This window comes from Aphelocoma coerulescens, chromosome 2, assembly GCF_041296385.1.
Source record: "Aphelocoma coerulescens isolate FSJ_1873_10779 chromosome 2, UR_Acoe_1.0, whole genome shotgun sequence".
Classification (NCBI taxonomy): Eukaryota; Metazoa; Chordata; class Aves; order Passeriformes; family Corvidae; genus Aphelocoma; species Aphelocoma coerulescens.
Window position 1 is genome coordinate 55,101,712 of NC_091015.1, and position 17,855 is coordinate 55,119,566.

Consider the following 17,855-nt stretch of genomic DNA (forward strand, 5'->3'; position numbering starts at 1 on the left):
CTGCAGTGCTGGCAGTACTGTGAACTTGTAACTGTCGCAGTACTGCATTGCCTTGGAAGTTTTCACATGCTTCCTGCAGCATCTCCTGAAAGGCAGCTGAAGAATCTATCTGCTGCTTGGCACACCAGTAACAAACCTTAGAGGCCTCTGGGATTGCCATACTGAGAGCATTGTTTGAACAGATTTACTGTCTGTGGCTCAGGATTTCTAAATTATTATTTGTAGCTAACTGAAACCTCTGTTGCAAAGTGAGTGTGGTATAATCACTGATGTGGAGCTGTGGGTTATGTTGGCTTGCCAGGAATTAATTCTGTATTTTAATTTTCAGTTTGGTAGCACCTGGATGGCATAAAATTTTTTCCCTTTTACAATGTCTGGTGTTCTGCCTTACATTGGAGAATATTTACTACAGGTCTTTCTATTAAAATCAAACAAAGGAAGATTAGAGCCAATGGCAAAAAAACCAAAACAATCCCCAAACCCTTAACACTTGTGGCATGCTAACTGAAGGCATACCAAGGAAAAACAAATTAATTCTTTTTTTTTTTTAGAGTCCTCAGCTTCCCCTGACTCACTGGCACTGGCTGTCTCACTCAAAAAGACTGTAAACCCCAACTAATTGCATGGCCAAAGAAATAAGACAAGTATCAGTATTTTTCCTGAAATACCTTTCTGACAAAAATGGTGCACGGTGTTAAGATAAAAGACCTGGGAAGATGTATTGCCTTTAAGATTTGTTTTAGCTGCATTTTACACTTATTTAGTTTCATGGGACTATATAATTATGCTATTATTATCACCTGGTCTTCAACAGAACACTCAAATGGAAATACAGGCTTACTAAGAAAGCCAGAAAAGTTTTTTGAACAAAACCATTAAATGGTTATGATTTAAAAAATAAGGCTAGTCAGCCTTTCAAGACTGTAACTTTCTTTGTTTACTTCTACATGAACTGTTTTTCATTAATCTAAAGGGATGTTGGTATTTATCTCTAGTCCACATATTTTTAAAAGACTTATCTTAAATGACAGCTTTGGCACTGTTTAAAATGCCAAATGATGACGTGAATCATACTTCTCAGCACTCTAGCCCTGGCTGTTAAAAGCACTCCTATAAATCTTAGTCTATTGAAACTGTTAAATTTTGAAATGCTACTTTTATGAGTTGCAGTAAAGACCTACATGTATGGGATATGACAGAGACTTATAAAAATGGAAATTATATAGGGAGAACAAACAGGAATCAATTATTCACATACTTTCCAGTGCAAGATTAAAGGTGTACGAAATTAAACTAGTACAAAGCAGTCTGAAAGCCAACTGCTACAGATTAATAAATAGTGAAGAAGAGTTCATTGCTGAGGAAAATGGCAAAGTTTACAAGAAGTGAGTGGATATAAAAGAAAATATATATCCAAGGCTACTAAGTGCTAAAATCTACCCTATGATTCTAAGTACCTGCACTACAGGTACTCTCAGCAGTAGAGGCTGAGAGAGCATTTCAGTGAAGCAACAAATAATGCCAGTGAGTTTTCACTGCTCTGCTGTGTAGGCATCTTCTATTAGCCATGATTGGAAAGCCGGTGATATAAACAGACCTTTAGTCAGGAATAGAAGAGTGATTTGGCATCTCAAACTTGGATTTGATACAAGTTAGAAATGGTCTCCTAAGCAATTTTTCTTAATTGTTCACATAATAAACCCTGGTAGATACAAAGAGAAAGTCCATGAGCAAGGAAGAGGATTGCAAAGGAAAACTGAGTTTGTTTTTATTAAACTAAGCTTTAGAACAATTTTAAATGACAAAAGCTGAGGTAACTGAAGAGATCTTCAGTTACCCCTGCTCCAGACAAGCCTAAGTAAGAATTCCCTTGGAATGCATGAGGTGAATATCAGGCCTCCAGCATCTGTTCAAGAATCTATAAATGTATTAATCTCAGCACCAAGTGTGGCAATACAAGAATCCTAGAATGGTTTGGGTTGGAAGGGACTGTAAAGATCATCTAGTTTCAGCCTCCTGCCACACACAGGGCCGCCTCCCACTTGACCAGGTTGCTCAGAGCCCTGGCCAAGAGAATCAGTCCATTATTGATCTCCCTATGCTATTTCGGCTGTTAAATCTCATTCTGGTAAAAGAGCAAGGGCCTTAGAATCTGATGATGCTGCTGATATAGGGAACTACCAGCAGTCAGCAGTAAATGCCATCACAGGGAGATTTGCTAAATACAAGCTAAAATAGAACTCCACCTTCAAGCTCTGGGAAATTGATAAAGAAGCTTTTTGTAAGTAGGCCTTGCTTATCTTGTTTTTCCTCAGAACCTATTGTGAATGACTGGCAAGGAAGGGGGGGGGGGTTATTTTTACTAAATCACTCTTAGATGTGTAGGAAGGAGAAAAACCATTTTCATTTATACTTTCCCTTGTCCTCTCTTCCAAAGCTCTGAAGAAAATAAAGAAATATCTTAGATGCGTTTTAGTCTATGGTTCTTTGATTTCACTGTTAATGTTCACTCTACCAGAACTTTATCATGTGGGGTTTTTTTCCAATCTTAGTATAACCACAGAGACTAAGTTCTATGGAAGTCCTTTCAAACCAAGTCTAGTTTTTTCTTTCCTTTTGCCCAGTACCAATATTCATCACCTAGTTTCTCAAGTTACAGCTCTGTACCAATATACCTTCAGGTTTCAAAGAGAGTTGCTTACTGTAATGCTGCTTATAGCTATCTCCATCTTCCTAGCTGAGTTTGCAAGATTATTTAAAAGAAAAGTGTGGTCAGTACATAAGGTCTACTATGTACACAAAACCTCCTCTTCTTCCTGCTTACAAGTTCTTTACCATTGCTTTGTGATTTCATGCATATAGTTAAAAACCATTTTGAGAGCCTTACACATTTATATTCTTGTGGGATGATCCAAAAAAATGTTACCTCATCAAATGTAGTAAACATAAAAAGTAAGTTGAAATTTATTACCCCTAAACCTTTTTAAAAGGAAACCTCCCTCAACTTGTATCAAAACAACTGATAGTGAAGAATATGCAGAAATTAATCTTTTTAATTTCTTACATGAAACACCTCTTTTAAAATAACTAAACCCACTACCTCTTTACATTTGAGTATCTAACATCATTACACTTGGCTCCCACTTCTGTGGTTTAAACACTGTAGATGTTTCACTTTAAATGTTTCAGAACTGTGTATTAATGGTGGTGATGTTGAGATTTTGTTACACACAAAAAAATTGAGTCTTGCTGATGCTGCATTTTTGTCTCAAAGTAAATCCCCTTGATTACCTTTTTTCCCCCTGCAGCAGTACTCTTTATTTCCCTAGCTGCCAATATAAGATAAGTACATAGACCTTGAGCATGTATGTGGAGAAAAAAATACAGTACAACCTGCTCACTATAAGCACTGTACATGAACTCTCAGTGCTCTGCATGGTGCAAACTGCAGTCCTGTTACAATCAGGCATTGTACATAATAAAATAACTTCATGGAGTAAAGACACTTCAACAGACAGTCTGCTAGTGTTGCAGATTTGTCCGTGATCCCTTGGTGGTCGCTGCTTTCTGCTGCTGGTCATGGACAGCAATGCAGAGGCCCCATTTGCCCAAGACTGATGACCCACAGTGTGGGTTTTACAGCACACAGATATGGTTTAATGCAGCTTTCTTCTTTCTGACTGCAGAGGGGCAGAAGAGGATGCCAGTGTAGGATGCTGTATGCATACACATGTATGTTCCAAGTTTAATAAAGCCCTTTCTGGTGTTTTCCTCCTCATTCTTTGGATCTTTCCTTGCAGTTCACAAGTAGAGAGGTCAATGAGCATGCAGCAGGTGACTGCTGTCAGTCAGATTCTGACTTTTCATTAGATTTGGATGATTTACGCTTCCTCTTTTTCTTCTTCTTTTTTTCTTTCTTTTTCTTTTCCTTTTTTCTCTTTTTCTTCTTGTGTTTATGTTCTGAGGAAGTAGAGCTGCTGCCATCTTCATCATCCTCATCACTGTCATCACTGCTATCAGATTCTGAGGTAGAGTCCTCCAGGAGCTGCTTCAGTTGCTGTATCCTGTGTTTTAAACAGGTGAATGAATTACTTCTAGTAATTTATCCTAGCTTTTGTCTTTCCTTCCTGGCTTGAGGAATGGAAGCTGCATGCAAAGGGAGGGCAAACAGTTCCTCTTTTGCTTAATTACATTCTCGTTACAGATAATATCACGGACTGATAAAAGCAACTCAAGCAGCTGTTCTGCTTTCAGGGGCTTTCCATCCCATTGGATAGGAAAGGCAGACCAGTTTATTGGCTTATTTATGTGTCCAAAATAATAAGGCAAAAGTTATCACCAGCCCACTTGGTGATAAAAAGATATTCATACAGAGGCATATTGGGATTATGATATTAGGACTTTCACTACCCTGCTGATACAGAGAGGATGTCAGTGAAGCTGACAGAGTAGGCTCCACTCTGGATGCAGAACTATTTTTGAAAGGCACTCTTCCTTTGAACTGTCAAGGATTACTGACAAATAGGGACAAAGTATTTGCTTATTTTATTGTTGTCTTCTGTATCCTCTTCAAGGATTCCTCTCCAAGAGTGCTGTTCTCTGGGCTGCCTATAGTTATACCACTGATGCAGTTCAAGCAAGAAGCATTAAAAACTGCCACTTTATATACTGAATAATGACCTCACAAAAGTAGCAATATCAGGTGCCTAGAAGTAGCTAAATCCCCCCTTTCATTTCTACTGAAAGCATTCTGACATACCACATTTTAGAAAACATCTCAGTGAAGTCAGTGAAAGAAAAAAATAGATCAAACTGTTTTTTCAGACCTAAACCAAAACTACATCTCAGTATCTGAATATTATGGCATAAACACATGCCATTCCTCTTTAAACTTTTTTTGGGGGAAAATACAGAAGCTAAAGAATTAAAGCAATAGGAAATACTAAAGAGTGATTATTTGGAAAGCAGAAATGCCTTCATCTGTCAACATAGAGAAACTGCCATTAAAAAGATGTTCTGAGCTAAAAGGAAGCTTATATAAAAGGGTCACCTATACATTAGTACCACATTACCAAAACAAAAGCTAAATTGAAAATGCCGTTTACTACAGACACACTTACCTCTTTTCTTTTTCATGACGCTTATTTTCCCTTATTATATCATACATTGGATCTTCGTGTGCCTTTAAAATGGAAAATGGGAAATATAGTGTTATTGCTAATGGTTTTATTTCCTAAAAAAATAAACCAAAGCAACCAAATGCAAGAGGCTTTTATCAAAAGATGGAATACGCTTAGCAAGCTCTTAATTCACTCTCAGACTTAGCATCGTTCACCTGATCTGGTGTATTTGCTTTAGAGAAAGCTTATCTAGCTACATCTCCAATGATGGGGACTTTCCTTAGGTACATATCTCCCTACCTCTCCAATCACAGTCAACTATGAGAATCCCACATGTAATCTGTGGGAACAGCCAGACATAGATGGAATACTCAGCTTCAAAATTATGAGCTGTACCCTTATAGAATATTTTAAAAAACTGGATATAAACAAACAGGAATACAGGAGCAAATATCCATAATACATATGGATAATGAAACTGGAGTTGTCCTATCATGCTATGCACTACCATTACTGGTTCTTAAACCATCTTAAATTAAATGGGCATTGCAGCAAAAGATAGCTGTGAATGAAGACAGCAAACAAACTTTGTGGACATTTAAGGTGAGTTTATGCCATGCAAGAATGCAGAAAAAGGTGGGGTGATCATTTCTGTTGGAAGACTAAGCAAACAAGTCCAACAGAGAGGAGAGATGGCAGATGCTGACCAGAGGTAGGGATTAAAACGCCAGGAGCAAATGAAAGATGTTGGGAATACACCATGAAGCGCCTTGGATACACAACTAGAGTTTGATGCAACAAAGAAGTCTGAGGGAAAATGAAGAATAGAGGCAGTCTGGTCATGGGAAAGGGCTAAAAATCCTCTTTGCAGTTGCATACAATCAGAACCCAGAATCTGGACAGACTAAGCTGAGATCACATTTTTCAAGGATAGAAATGAGGACATAAGACATGAAGTGATAATAGTTTGAAATATAGGTTAATGATGCAGAGCAACAGAAACAGTTAAAGAGATCACACAGGAAGAATCTGCAGAATTGAGATGTAGCTTCATGTAGCAAGAGATCACACTTGTAGACAATGACTGGATTACAGACCTAGACAACAGCATTCATGATGTGGTTGTTCACAGCGAGAGCAGAAGGCTTGAAGCAGCTGTAATGTGGGCAGCCCAAGCTTGACTAAACATTTTTTGTTATGTTGACATTTTAATCACAAAAAATGAATATAATGGTTGAAAGAGGTTCTTGAAGATTTCCAATTTACATGTAAAAATCACTAATTTTCCTCTTGAAGAGTAGATTTTCTGCAAAGTAGTCAAACATCCAACCACATCTGTAGCTTTTTCTTTAATAGGAGATTTTCGGCATCTATATTATACTAGAGACAGAGGAAAAGTCCTTAATAAAGCATCATCTAACAGGCTTCTCTTCACTTGCAAGATTATGCATTATCAGTATTAAAAATACAAGCAATAATACTACAATATTGGTACTCACTACTCTAAATTGTTCCAATTTCTGATTGCCTTTAATAAAGAATGGGCACTCCTTATCTCCTGTTCTGTGTCCATAACGTTTACATCTCCAACCTTGAAAAAAAGAAGCAACAGTGAATTGCACCTCTGAGACAGATCAGAAGAAGTATAAAAATCCAAAACCACATTTCTGCAAAATATTTTCAACATAGTACATTGATAAATGTAATGTCCATAAAATACAAGGCTATTACAGCCTTCAAGATACTGGTTGCTTTTTTATCAATATGATGCCAAGCTACCTGCACTTCATCATCTGTCCATGAGATATTCTGCCCTCCCCCAGGGTAAATGGATGGATATATGACGGTCCAATGACATCTGGAATATTTTCAGCCTTACACTGCATAACTTTGACTTCTTTTCCCAAAGGCATCCAAAGCCCTTTTGTTGGGGCATGTGCCAGGAATTCTCGTGCACTTTCATTGCCTGGTACATCGGGTATACAGTCTTCTGGTTTTGTTTCATTCTCCTACAAAAAAAAAAAGAAAGATAAGGACAACCTAAAATAAAATAACTCCCTTTCTTTAACTTTGCAAGAATTAATACTTCAAGTGTGCAGACCTTCACTGAACTGGAAACATATTTTCCCCATAACTATTTTCCTTGTAATACACAAAAGATCTAAAATAGTTGACCATTTCTTTTTTTCTCACCCTTGAATTTTGCAGCCAGAACTTTACTGCAAAGGAATTTCATTCCTTCCCATCTATTTTAGTAATTTATTTAAATAAATAATTTAAATGGAAACTTAACACAGAGACTTTTTTATCCTCTTCCTGCTAATAAGACATAATAATTACAAGGAAGCCTTTACAACACAAAGCCCTGTTTTTTAGGTTAAAAGCATTACCTTATGTCTTAGCTACATAAATTTGGCAAAAGTAACAATCATGATGAAAGAAGTATTTCAGCCTAAGCAACAGAGAAGAATCCTGAAAAGATGTCATTCAAACTGAAAGTCTGCTTTCTGTTAATGGCTCCCCTCTATCCACACTATTAAATACTGTATGAAGTATGCTAAGAGATGACTAAAGTCCTGGTCTCCTTCTGTCTGATTCTGGCCATTTCACTCTGGATCATCAAGTCAAAGAGGTCAGCTTGTAATGATTCTCTGAGTTTTTCCTGGGAAGCAGTTACTGGTCTCTGTAATTTATATAGGTAACACAGACACTTAAATGCCTAAAGAACAGGTTTTGTGAAAATCCCTCATAATCCTAAAAAATTACTGCTATTTACCAACCTTAATTAGCCCAGGGGGTGGTTTCTCATAGCTGAAAAGCAATAGAAATATTGTTAGTCTGCAGCTTCGCACAGACAAATAAATTGAGAAAATACAGTTTTTCAGTGGTATTGAGTTAAAACCTTCAGCTCACATTTTTTCTTAAATTTTACCCCATAACTAATATCCAAGAACTACAGCAGAACACAGATACAGCAAGCTGACCAAGAGACGGCATTTATCATATTAGTATATCTCTCTTGCAAATAATCCTTCAGATTCGTATTCTCGTGGGAGCACAACTACTTGCTGTGGATATGTGGTATATTTGATTTAGCTTCAGTTACCATAAATGCATAATTCTCTACTCGTTTTCTGCCGCACCCTTCCCCGAGGTCTCACTGATCCAAACTTCTTTACCCCAGCACTGCTGAATCATAGACATAGTCAGCTGAAAATGTCAAGCCAGACTTTTCCTTACATCTAGCTTTGCCAGCCAAACCTAATACATAATAATTTCATCATCTTCTATGTATTAAACCTAAAGACAGAACCCTACTGACCAAAGTACCATATCTTCTGCAGCATTTCTTTGGGGTTAACAGTAAATAAAACAGTTATTAAAATCCAAGTAACAAACAGGTGCTACATAAAGCACACAGCAACTGAGAAAGTGGTAGAGCGATCTTAGAAGAGGACAGAGATTTTTTTGGTTTTGTTTTCCAATGGCACATGAAGAATAGCACTGTGTAAACCTAGAGTCGTGAAATCCTCTGCTTTATGGAAGACTCTTTTCAACAGGACTTTCCAGACATTATCCACGTATTAACTCAGCAGGACACAAAACATCTGTACTGGCTGTGCATCATTTTAGGCCATAGGTTTGATGGCATATGCAATATTTCACTGCCTTAGCTGTGCACACGCACACACCCCTACACACCTATAGGATTGCTAGGCACAATCATACTAATACAATAAAAACAGCACGGAAAAGGTGGTTAAAGTATGTTCATCCCATCTTTATAACAATAGCTTCGGAGTGCTGTTTGGTGCATTTAATAACAAACAGATTTTCACTTCCACGTGGAAAAGAAAAAAAAAATAAACCTTTTACATCACCTTTTAATCCCAATTTCTTTTTCTTTTTTTTTTTTTTGTTTTTTTTTAGTCCGTTCTAGTGGAACAACCTCTGCTCCAATGCTGCATCTCAGACTTGGAGGAACCCGGGAGAGCTCCTTCTGTGCCCCAACAAGCCTTTCGTAAGTCACCAAGCAGCTCTGCAAGTGGCCCCGAAGCCCTTGTGCCGACTCACCCTTAAGGGTACAGGGGCAGAATAATCACCACCCCCCAAAAAACCCCAAACCCTGCACTGGAAACGAGCCCCAAATGCCGGCTGGGTGTGCTCAGAGCAGAGCCGAGGCGAGAGCCGCGGGCAGCCTCCCCTCCTCCGCTCCTTACAAAGACTCCAGGTGCTGGATCTTCTGGAGCTGCTGCGCCTCCTGCCTCTTCCGCTTCCTCTCATGCCGGTCCTGCGTCCTGCCGCCGCTCGCCGCGGGCTCCGCATGGCTCCTGGCCCGCGCCTGGCTGCCCCTCGCCGCCTCCTCCTCCTCCGCTCCCTCCTCCTCGTCCTGCCCCTGCCCCCTGGGCGCCCGCTGGGCCATGGGCGCGGCGGGCAGAGCCGCGGCGGACGGCGGGGCCGCGGCGACGCCCCCTTCCCGCCCCCCGCATCCCGGTTTCCGGCCGAGCGCCGACTTCCTCCGGCCGGGCCGCCCTCATCGCTCCGCCCCTCAGGGAGCCCGCTGGGCTTTGTGCTCCTGCTGCCGCAGCCCCGGGCACGCCCGGCGCCTACCGGGGGTTACGAGTAACGTGTGGAGTGTTGTGCCTTCAAAACACCGATATTTAAAGTAAAAAAATTACCAGCGTCCCAATCATTCCTCTCTTGCGAGAGGGCCACTACTCCGGTCTGGTGAGACCCCACCTGGAGTGCTGCATCCAGCTCTGGGGTCACCCTCACAGGAAGGACATAAAACTGTTCTGGCAACTTCAGAGGAGGGCCCCCAAGTTGACTAGACGGATGGAGCACCTTTCCTTTGAGGAAAGGCTGAGAGAATTTGGATTGTTCAGCCTGGAGGAGAAAAGGCTTCAGGGTGACCTAACTGCAGCCTTCCAGTACATGAAGGGAGCTAGAAGAAAGATGGAGAGGGTCTTTATGCAAGGGTGTGTACTGACAGGACAAGGGGGAGTGGATTAAAACTGAAAGAGGTAGGTTTAGATTAGATATTAGGAAGAAATTCTTTACTGTGAGGGTGGTGAGGCACTGGCAGAGGTTGCCCAGAGAAGTTGTGGCTGCCCCATCCCTGGCAGTGTTCAAGGCCAGGTTTGATGGAGCTTGGACCAATCTTGCTTAGTGGAAGGTGTCCCTGCCCATGTCAGGGAGTTGGAACTAGATGATCTTTAAGGTCCCTTCCAACTCAAAGCCTTCTGTGATTCACACACCAGGACTGAGAGGTGTATGGCTACGCATGGGGGAATATAGCAGTGGATTGGCTACGAGGTGTCAGGGAGCAGGTGTCTCCAGAGTGGAGGGAAGGCTGAGGGGGTTGCCTCCCTCACCAAGCTGGGGATGCAGCTGAGGGGCCCCTGAGGTTGGGGCAGAGGGGCTGGGTATGCAAGGAAGGCCCCATCATGGTACTCACTGGGCATTCTTTACTGTGAGGGTGGTGAGGTACTGGAAGAGGTTGCCCAGGGAAACTGTGGATGTCCCATTCCTAGAAGTGCTCAGATCCAGGCTGGATGGAGCACTGAGCAACCTGGTCTAGTGAAAGGTGTCCCTGCCCATGGCAAAGGATTTGGAGCTAGATGATCTTAAAGGTCCTGTCCAACCAAAACCATTCTATGGTTCTATGATTCTATGCTTGCCATTGACCAAAATACATGTGACTAGAGGGAGGAGAAGGTCAGCATCCAAAACACTCAGAGTTGGGTTTGGTTTTTCTTTCTTTTACTTTTTTTTTAATGGGTGGGTTGCTGCCATGGAAGGTACATGTTGGTTACAGAACAAGGTTCTAGCACCAAAAAGTCTCTAAATAGAGACTTTGCTTTGGAAGCAAACCCAGCAAGGTCTGGCTAGGGCCATGCTGCTATAGTGGGACCTAGCTGACAAGCAAAGGGCAACCTTCTCTTCAGTGTATGAGCACCCCTAGAGAGCAAATCTACCCCCAGCCTTTGCAGTTTCCTGCTTCGGCTGTGATCTCTCTGCTGGAGGATGAGCAACAGAGGTAGGTCAGTGTTGGGAAGGCAAAGTTTAAATTTCTACTTTTGTATCATGCTGAAATTCAAGGGCACATGAGATTTCAGGAATTGCTTAAGAGATGAGTGAAATGCAGAAAAATATATCTTAGAAGTCAGGAATTGAAGGTGTTTTTAACTGTGGTTATTGTAGTGCTTCAAAAATGCACATCAAAGGCAAAGAATGGTAATTGCTATGACAGCACCCTGTGATTCTGAAGTGCGGTAAGACAAACATAGTCCTGAGAATGCCTATCTTTTACAAGGGAAAAAGCAATGATACTCATTATTTAACAATGTAGTATTGTTAATCAAGCACTACTTGAATATTATTTTAGCTTTTACTTGTTAAAACCTTATTTGGGATGAACATTCACATGTCATGTTTCTCACTTGCATTCACCTAAGTGGCTGCCATTGTAACTTCAGATCCCAGGAAACTATTTTTGTCCAATTAATCATCACGGTCCTTTTCAAGGCAAAAGGTGCTTATTTTAAAGTTTAAACAAAATAATCTAGCTTTTGCATGTCATGACACTAATATACACTATTGATGAAGATTTTTATTTCACGCACCAAATTTTGTAGGTTTACTGGCCCTGGAAAGAATGCAGCAGCCTTTCTAAGACAGAGCAACACTCAGCAGCAAAGCAACATAACCTTGCTGATATACTTGTCAAAAAAACCCAACTCCTACTCTACATAAACTGATTCTAACCTATCCATCTGGCTGACTTGTTATGAGATGGTGCATAAATTGTGAGTAAACCATTTTCATTCATCCCATGGATTTGTAGACAGCTTGTGTGTTTTCCTTTGCAGCAGGCCTTTGGGGAGTTTTATTGATAGCCTTTCCTTGGGCCTAAACTCAGAAGAACAGGCTGAACTGCTGGCATGTCTTGAAAAGGCAAATCACAGCAGCTGACCTGAGGTGCAAAACTCCATTAAGACCTCTTGTCTAAAGGCTTAGAGGCGAAATCAGTTTATTTGCTAATCTGAGTTAAATATCTGTGTATGAGGCAAATGCAAGATGATGTGGTTAATATAACCCACTGTGAAGTGGGTTAAGTAGATGACTTGATATTTGCTGGAGGCTAAGAGATTTGCTGCTGTGACACTCCTAGCGTGTGGGAACATGTCAAATTGCAATCACTCCCTTACATGGTCATGTATCTTCAAGGAACAAGTCAGGTAGGAGAAATAGTTTTATGTGTTGCAATTACATTTAAAATGTCTGAAAGAACTTAGATGAGACACATGATCAATTTTTCACTCTATTTAGAGAAATGGCAATAGTTACCAACTATTGCCAATAGTTAGGGACCAGCTGGACTGCTGCCTGGTAAATAGAGACTTTATGTTGGAAGCAAACTGAAGTGATATAATAGAGGTTTTTGGCCCCCCTTTCAGGCTAGTGTTGTTATTTTCAAGTACCTTTTTACTTCACTTTTTCAAACCAGCAGAGTAGTCAGACTATGGAACAGCTTTCCAGCATGATAGGACAGTGACAGAAAACCTAATATGATTCTAAGATGGAGTGTTTCCAGTTTATGAATGGTATTCTCTGCGGGAGATGTGTGCAATAGCAAAAGAGACAGGAGTTCTCCAGAAACCCCGCCAGTCTCATACACTCTGGACTGTCCTAACTTGGCTGAAGTAAGAAGCCTTCTGCCAGTTTGGAGCAGGTAAGGGCCTGGCTTAGATGACCTCAGATTCAATGACTTCAACCTTGACAGAATAATTGGCACAAATTCAGGAGCTAAGTGCATGGTCTCAACAGAAGTGTGGGGTTGCAATGGAGGCAGAAGGACAGACCATAGTATATATAATCCTCTTCTTACTGTTAAGTCAGTGGGATCTTGGCTGTGTTCTTTGCATCCCAGTGGCTTGTACACCCAGGCTGTAATTTCTGATCAGATCAGGACATTTGGAAGTCATCTTTACTGCAATAACTTTATGGGGCACACAGGAGGTAAAATTCAATAGATACATAAATCTGCTTAGACACAGTGGTTTAAATGTGTTCTTTCTTCAGTTTGATACAAATAATTTTCAGTGCACTTTCTCATCTGTCTTAGAAATGAACTTTATCACTTTATTACCCTTAGAAGTATCAAGGTCAGGCTTTTTTAGTAAGAGGAGATTATTTAAAACTGTAGGTAGCTCCAGAGTTTCTTTTTTCCCCTCTTTTGCTGAGAAGAAACCCTGGATTCCTGTGTTGCACACTTACCAAAGAAGACAATTGTTTTCATATCAGTCCTTAGGAAAGATCAAAACAAAATGAATTGTGAAAAGGAGGGAGTAGGAAAAAACCTGTTATTTTAATTTCTATGTATTCTGAAGGAAAGATGCTCGGCATCTGTAAATTGCTTAAATCCACTCTATTTCAAGGGTTTATATTAACTGAGGATCTGGTTCCTGGTACATAGAAGGAGACTTATTTGAAGTTACGGGGTGGGTTTTTTTTTCCTTTATTTGAATATAGTGCTTCAGCCATTTCAAGAAGTTAATTTTTTGGGGAAATGTTGTCTTACCACTGGTGTCATGGCACTGTAATTCCAGCTTCATCCAAACATCTGAGCAGAAACATTAACTGCTGTTGCAACATGAAGTATCTGAAAGCCGTTATTTTTCATGGCGTCCACTACAACTTTAAAATGCTTCAGTTACAAGCGATAGCACTGGGACCAAATTAACTTACATCTATGTCATCCCATGGGCATCAGTATTCCTGTGAGAGTGTAGCCCTGGCAGAATGTCAGCCAGTCTGTTTTTCTCCATTTTTGGCTGGCTAGAGCTTTGGGCCAGGATCTGTTTCTTATTATGTGTCAGATATTACGCATGGGAGAGGAATCCAGAAACCGTGTTAGGCTTCATGGGAAGTTAAGCACCTCCTAATGGGATCCAGAAGAAGCAGCAGGCTGAGCAGAGCACAGTCGAAATCCAGAATGGCCAGCCCATGGCTGCCCAAATCTAGATGACTGGAGACATTCAGAATAGAGTGAGTCTAAGCTCTGGGCCACTTCTGACTACAGGGAAGGCTGTCTCAGAACCGCAGTGGCCCTTTAGCCACTTGGGAACCTCAGCTATGAGGAGAGGTGCTGACATCCTTTCTTACAGAGAATAGTTTTTCTGAAGTGGAAATGCTGGCAGTTTCTTTTGATACTACTTTAGCATTAGAAAATGAGAGACTTAGATTTGGTTCCCTCCTTGGTCTGGGTATTCAGTGATGGGAGGTTCTGTGTCACTGGGACAAAATACCCCCAAAGTGTCAGGCTAACAGCTACATCAGTGGGGGCCACCTACTATTCATAATTCACTCTTTGGAAGCAGTAGAGAGAAGCATTTGAGATTCATGGGGCCAGAATGACAAGTGTGAATTTGGCTGTGAGTACACTAAGAGGAGTGCCCATCCAAACATGGAAACTCTATGTCTTTCTGTGAGATACAAAATCAATACTCTAAGCAAGGACCAGAGCCTTGTTCTTCCCTGACTAGCACCATTGCACCAGGTGACAATATTGTGCTCCTAGTTCCTGCTTCTCAGATTAATCTCATATTTACAACGATACTGCTCAGCAGTGAAGTGTTCCTGCACACCTGAACCTTTACGGTGGTGTTCACTGCCATATGTCATCACATAAAGGGAGTGAGTGAGTGTTACGATCCAGTTATTGAGAGATGCCTCACCAGAATGTACTAACCAGCCTTACCTCCATTAGGCTTGGAATTAGCTCCTTCCTGTTGCAAATTCTTCTCTTCTGTGCTTACCTCAAGTTCCTGATGTGGGGGTTTATCTTGTAACAAGTTCCTTCAGATGCCTTGACAGTGTGTGAGACAGGCAGTTGTGGCCTTAAGCCAGCAGCAAATGTCTGGAAGAACATGATGGCTGCAGCTGCATTTTGTACAGTCCTGATCCTCTTGGTAGTTGATATTATCTGTACATGTCTACATGTACAAAATAAGCCTTTTAGGAAAATTGGGCAGAAGAACATCAAACTTCCATCAAAGCTGGATTCAAACCAAGCACAGGTGTGAAGTAAGCATTGAACTGTTTATTTCTATAAAGACTAGGTTACTATGTAGTTAATTCAAAAATGTGCACTTGCAGGGAAGTTTTATAGCTAAGCAAGGAAGCATCTCTGGAAATTAGTTGAGCAAAGTGGTTTGAACTGCAGCTTTAATTTGAAGTCCCTTGAACAGCTACATCCCCTTTTGAGCACTCAAATCTTTTCATGGGATCTATCCCAAAGACTGATAAGCTGGAACTTAAAAGAGGAATGTTTGTCTTTCTTTTTGTGAATTCTATCCTCCAAAGCTTTGGTAGATGATTGCACTGAGGAACTCCCTCCATCCTTCTGTGGAGATACCATCTTACTGATCACTTGGAGTTTGTAAAGTCCCCTGCTCCATCAGAAGTGTAATGCATACCATCTCTTCAAGCCACCACTCAGTGAAAAGAATCTTTCTTTAATTATTTTTCATTATTTTAATTCACTTAAATCTTTAAGGACATGAAATCATTGTATAACTTACATTTTTCATTGGGTTTTGCCTTTTGTTTTCTGGTCTTTATAAATAAAGACAAATAACCATATGTAGTCCCAGACATTTTGTGTTGTGACATTTGCATTTTTTTTCCCAGAAATAAAAATTTTTCATATTTGATGAGTGTATATTTGTGTAGTACACTCTTGATATAGTGCTGTACCTCTGTGTATACACTGACATTGAATCACAGAATCACTAAGGTTGGAAAGACCTCCAGGATCATTGAGTCCAACCTTAGACTGATCACAGCCTTGCCGACTAGACCAGAGGACTAAGTGCCATGTCCAGTCGTTTCCTGTACACCTCCTGGGATGGTGACTCCACCACCTCCCTGGGCAGCCCGTTCCAATGCCTGACCTCCCTTCCAATGAAGAAATTCTTCCTGATGTCCAAGTGGAAACTCTCCTGGCACAGCTTGAGGCTGCATCCTCTCGTTCTATCACTGGTTGCCTGGGAGAAGAGACCAATCCCCACCTTGCTACGACCTTCTTTCAGGTACTTGTAGAGAGCAACATGTTGTCTCTTCTGCTAATGGAGAGCCCCAAGTACATCATTACAGAGGCAAAGTTTTATTTACCTTCAAGGGACTTTACCTGAGTAAGGACTGGTCCCATTTGGGAACTGTGTGAACAGTAGGAGCATTCAGATGCTAATGGCATGTTATATAACAGTAGAGAAGGGAGATTTTGGCTGACAACCCTTGCACGGTCTCCCAACTTCTTACAAACCATACCATCCTTTGTGGGATCATTTGTGCCCAAGCTGAGTGGCCAGGACTTTGGTTTCACAAGAAACAGCCAAATGCAATGAAATCCATAATTCTCTATTTATCTGTTTTTTACAGATGAAAGTTTGAGTCAGAATTGCTGTAATTTGAACCCCTTATTAGAGGGATGATAATTATTCCAGATTGAATGTTCCTCTTGTATTATATATACATATATATATACATATATATATATATAGACTGCTTCTTAACCCCTAGTGGTTACAGCCTTACTGTCATCAAAGTTGGCAGGAGTTTTGCTACTGACTAAGTAAGAATCAAAGCTAGATTCTTTGCCTGGTAGCCAGTTGGTTTTTGGTTTTCTTCACAGCTGCAGGAAATTCCTCCTTCTGAGCTTTGGCTATATTCTCAAATCAGTGATTGGTTTACAAGAACTTTTCCCTTGGAAAAGCAGATTCCTTTCCTGAATTTTCTCTCTATAATATAGTGACTGATAAAACAGTCCCCGTTTAAACGATGCCCAGCGTATCAAGTAAAATAGGCATCTTCAGTGCCAGCATCTGTCCTTGGTATGTCCCCTCTGAGCTGCCAACTTTCCAGTGGAACCTAAAAAGGCTCCAGTGTTTACTAATGGGTCACAGAAACTGCAGAAATAAAGTGATGAAAAATGTAATCTAAAAAGCTGAAGGCAAAGATTCTTGGTTCTGCTTGCCACCTCTATTAAATGGGAAGATGACTTTCTCTTGTTAAAACAGCTGATCTGTTAGTTCCATGCAAAGCAGCTGTTCCCATTTAACTGTAGTTTTTTTCAAAACTATCCAAAATTCACAGCTCTTTAGCTTAACATACTTCCCATATGTCAGGTCACCAACAGCTTTCTAGGTGACTGGAATGAAAGGAATGGAAACTCACAGTTCTAGACCTTCTTCTTTACCTGCACCTCCCAAGAGGGTAATATTGAAAGAGTAGTGTAGCACTGGTACAGCAATGAAGCAAGGATAAATTAAGAAAGTTGACCCAGGAGTGTCTCTGACAGGAATGAGAAAGGAATTCTCCTATGGGACTGTTGAAACTCATGCCAAACACACAGAAGTAATGTTTTCCAGTGGTGGGCTAGGAACTTCTATGTTTCTGTTCCATTATGCTAGTTTTGCTATGAATGACATCCAGGAACACTCCCTCATAGTTACTTTTGCTTGAAAGTTATTGTCAATCTGTAATTATATAGAAATTGAAGGATAAATATATCATTGTAGGTAGAAAAAACCACTCTCTCTCTTGGTCCACTCAGTATCTAGGCAGATTTCTGCATGGCCTATGCTTCTATTTGTCATTTGTGGAGTGTGTAAAAAAAATCAATTTAGCACCCTGTAATAGGGCTTTCTCCTGCCAGCCTTGCATGGTGCT

General features: G+C 40.7%; 1 protein-coding gene across 1 annotated transcript; it reads right to left on the reverse strand.

Moving 5' to 3' along the window:
- Positions 1-3,035: 3,035 nt before the first annotated feature.
- On the reverse strand, positions 3,036-9,580 carry RP9 (RP9 pre-mRNA splicing factor). Its single transcript, XM_069007563.1, has 6 exons — positions 9,341-9,580; positions 7,901-7,931; positions 7,000-7,129; positions 6,620-6,711; positions 5,121-5,182; positions 3,036-4,064 (listed from the first exon to the last, which is right to left on the reverse strand). Exons 1-6 carry the CDS (start codon positions 9,541-9,543, stop codon positions 3,845-3,847), a joined length of 738 nt encoding a protein of 245 aa, XP_068863664.1. The 5' UTR covers positions 9,544-9,580; the 3' UTR covers positions 3,036-3,844.
- Between the last annotated feature and the right edge of the window lie 8,275 nt (positions 9,581-17,855).

Excerpts from the sequence above, each read along its gene's own strand:
- RP9 (XM_069007563.1), bottom strand. The coding sequence starts at position 9,543 with ATGGCCCAGCGGGCGCCCAGGGGGCAGGGGCAGGACGAGGAGGAGGGA. Across the intron at positions 7,932-9,340 it reads ATCCAGCACCTGGAGTCTTT|CTATGAGAAACCACCCCCTG; the intron begins GTAAGGAGCGGA and ends ATTGCTTTTCAG. Across the intron at positions 4,065-5,120 it reads CGTCATGAAAAAGAAAAGAG|GATACAGCAACTGAAGCAGC; the intron begins GTAAGTGTGTCT and ends TTTAAAACACAG.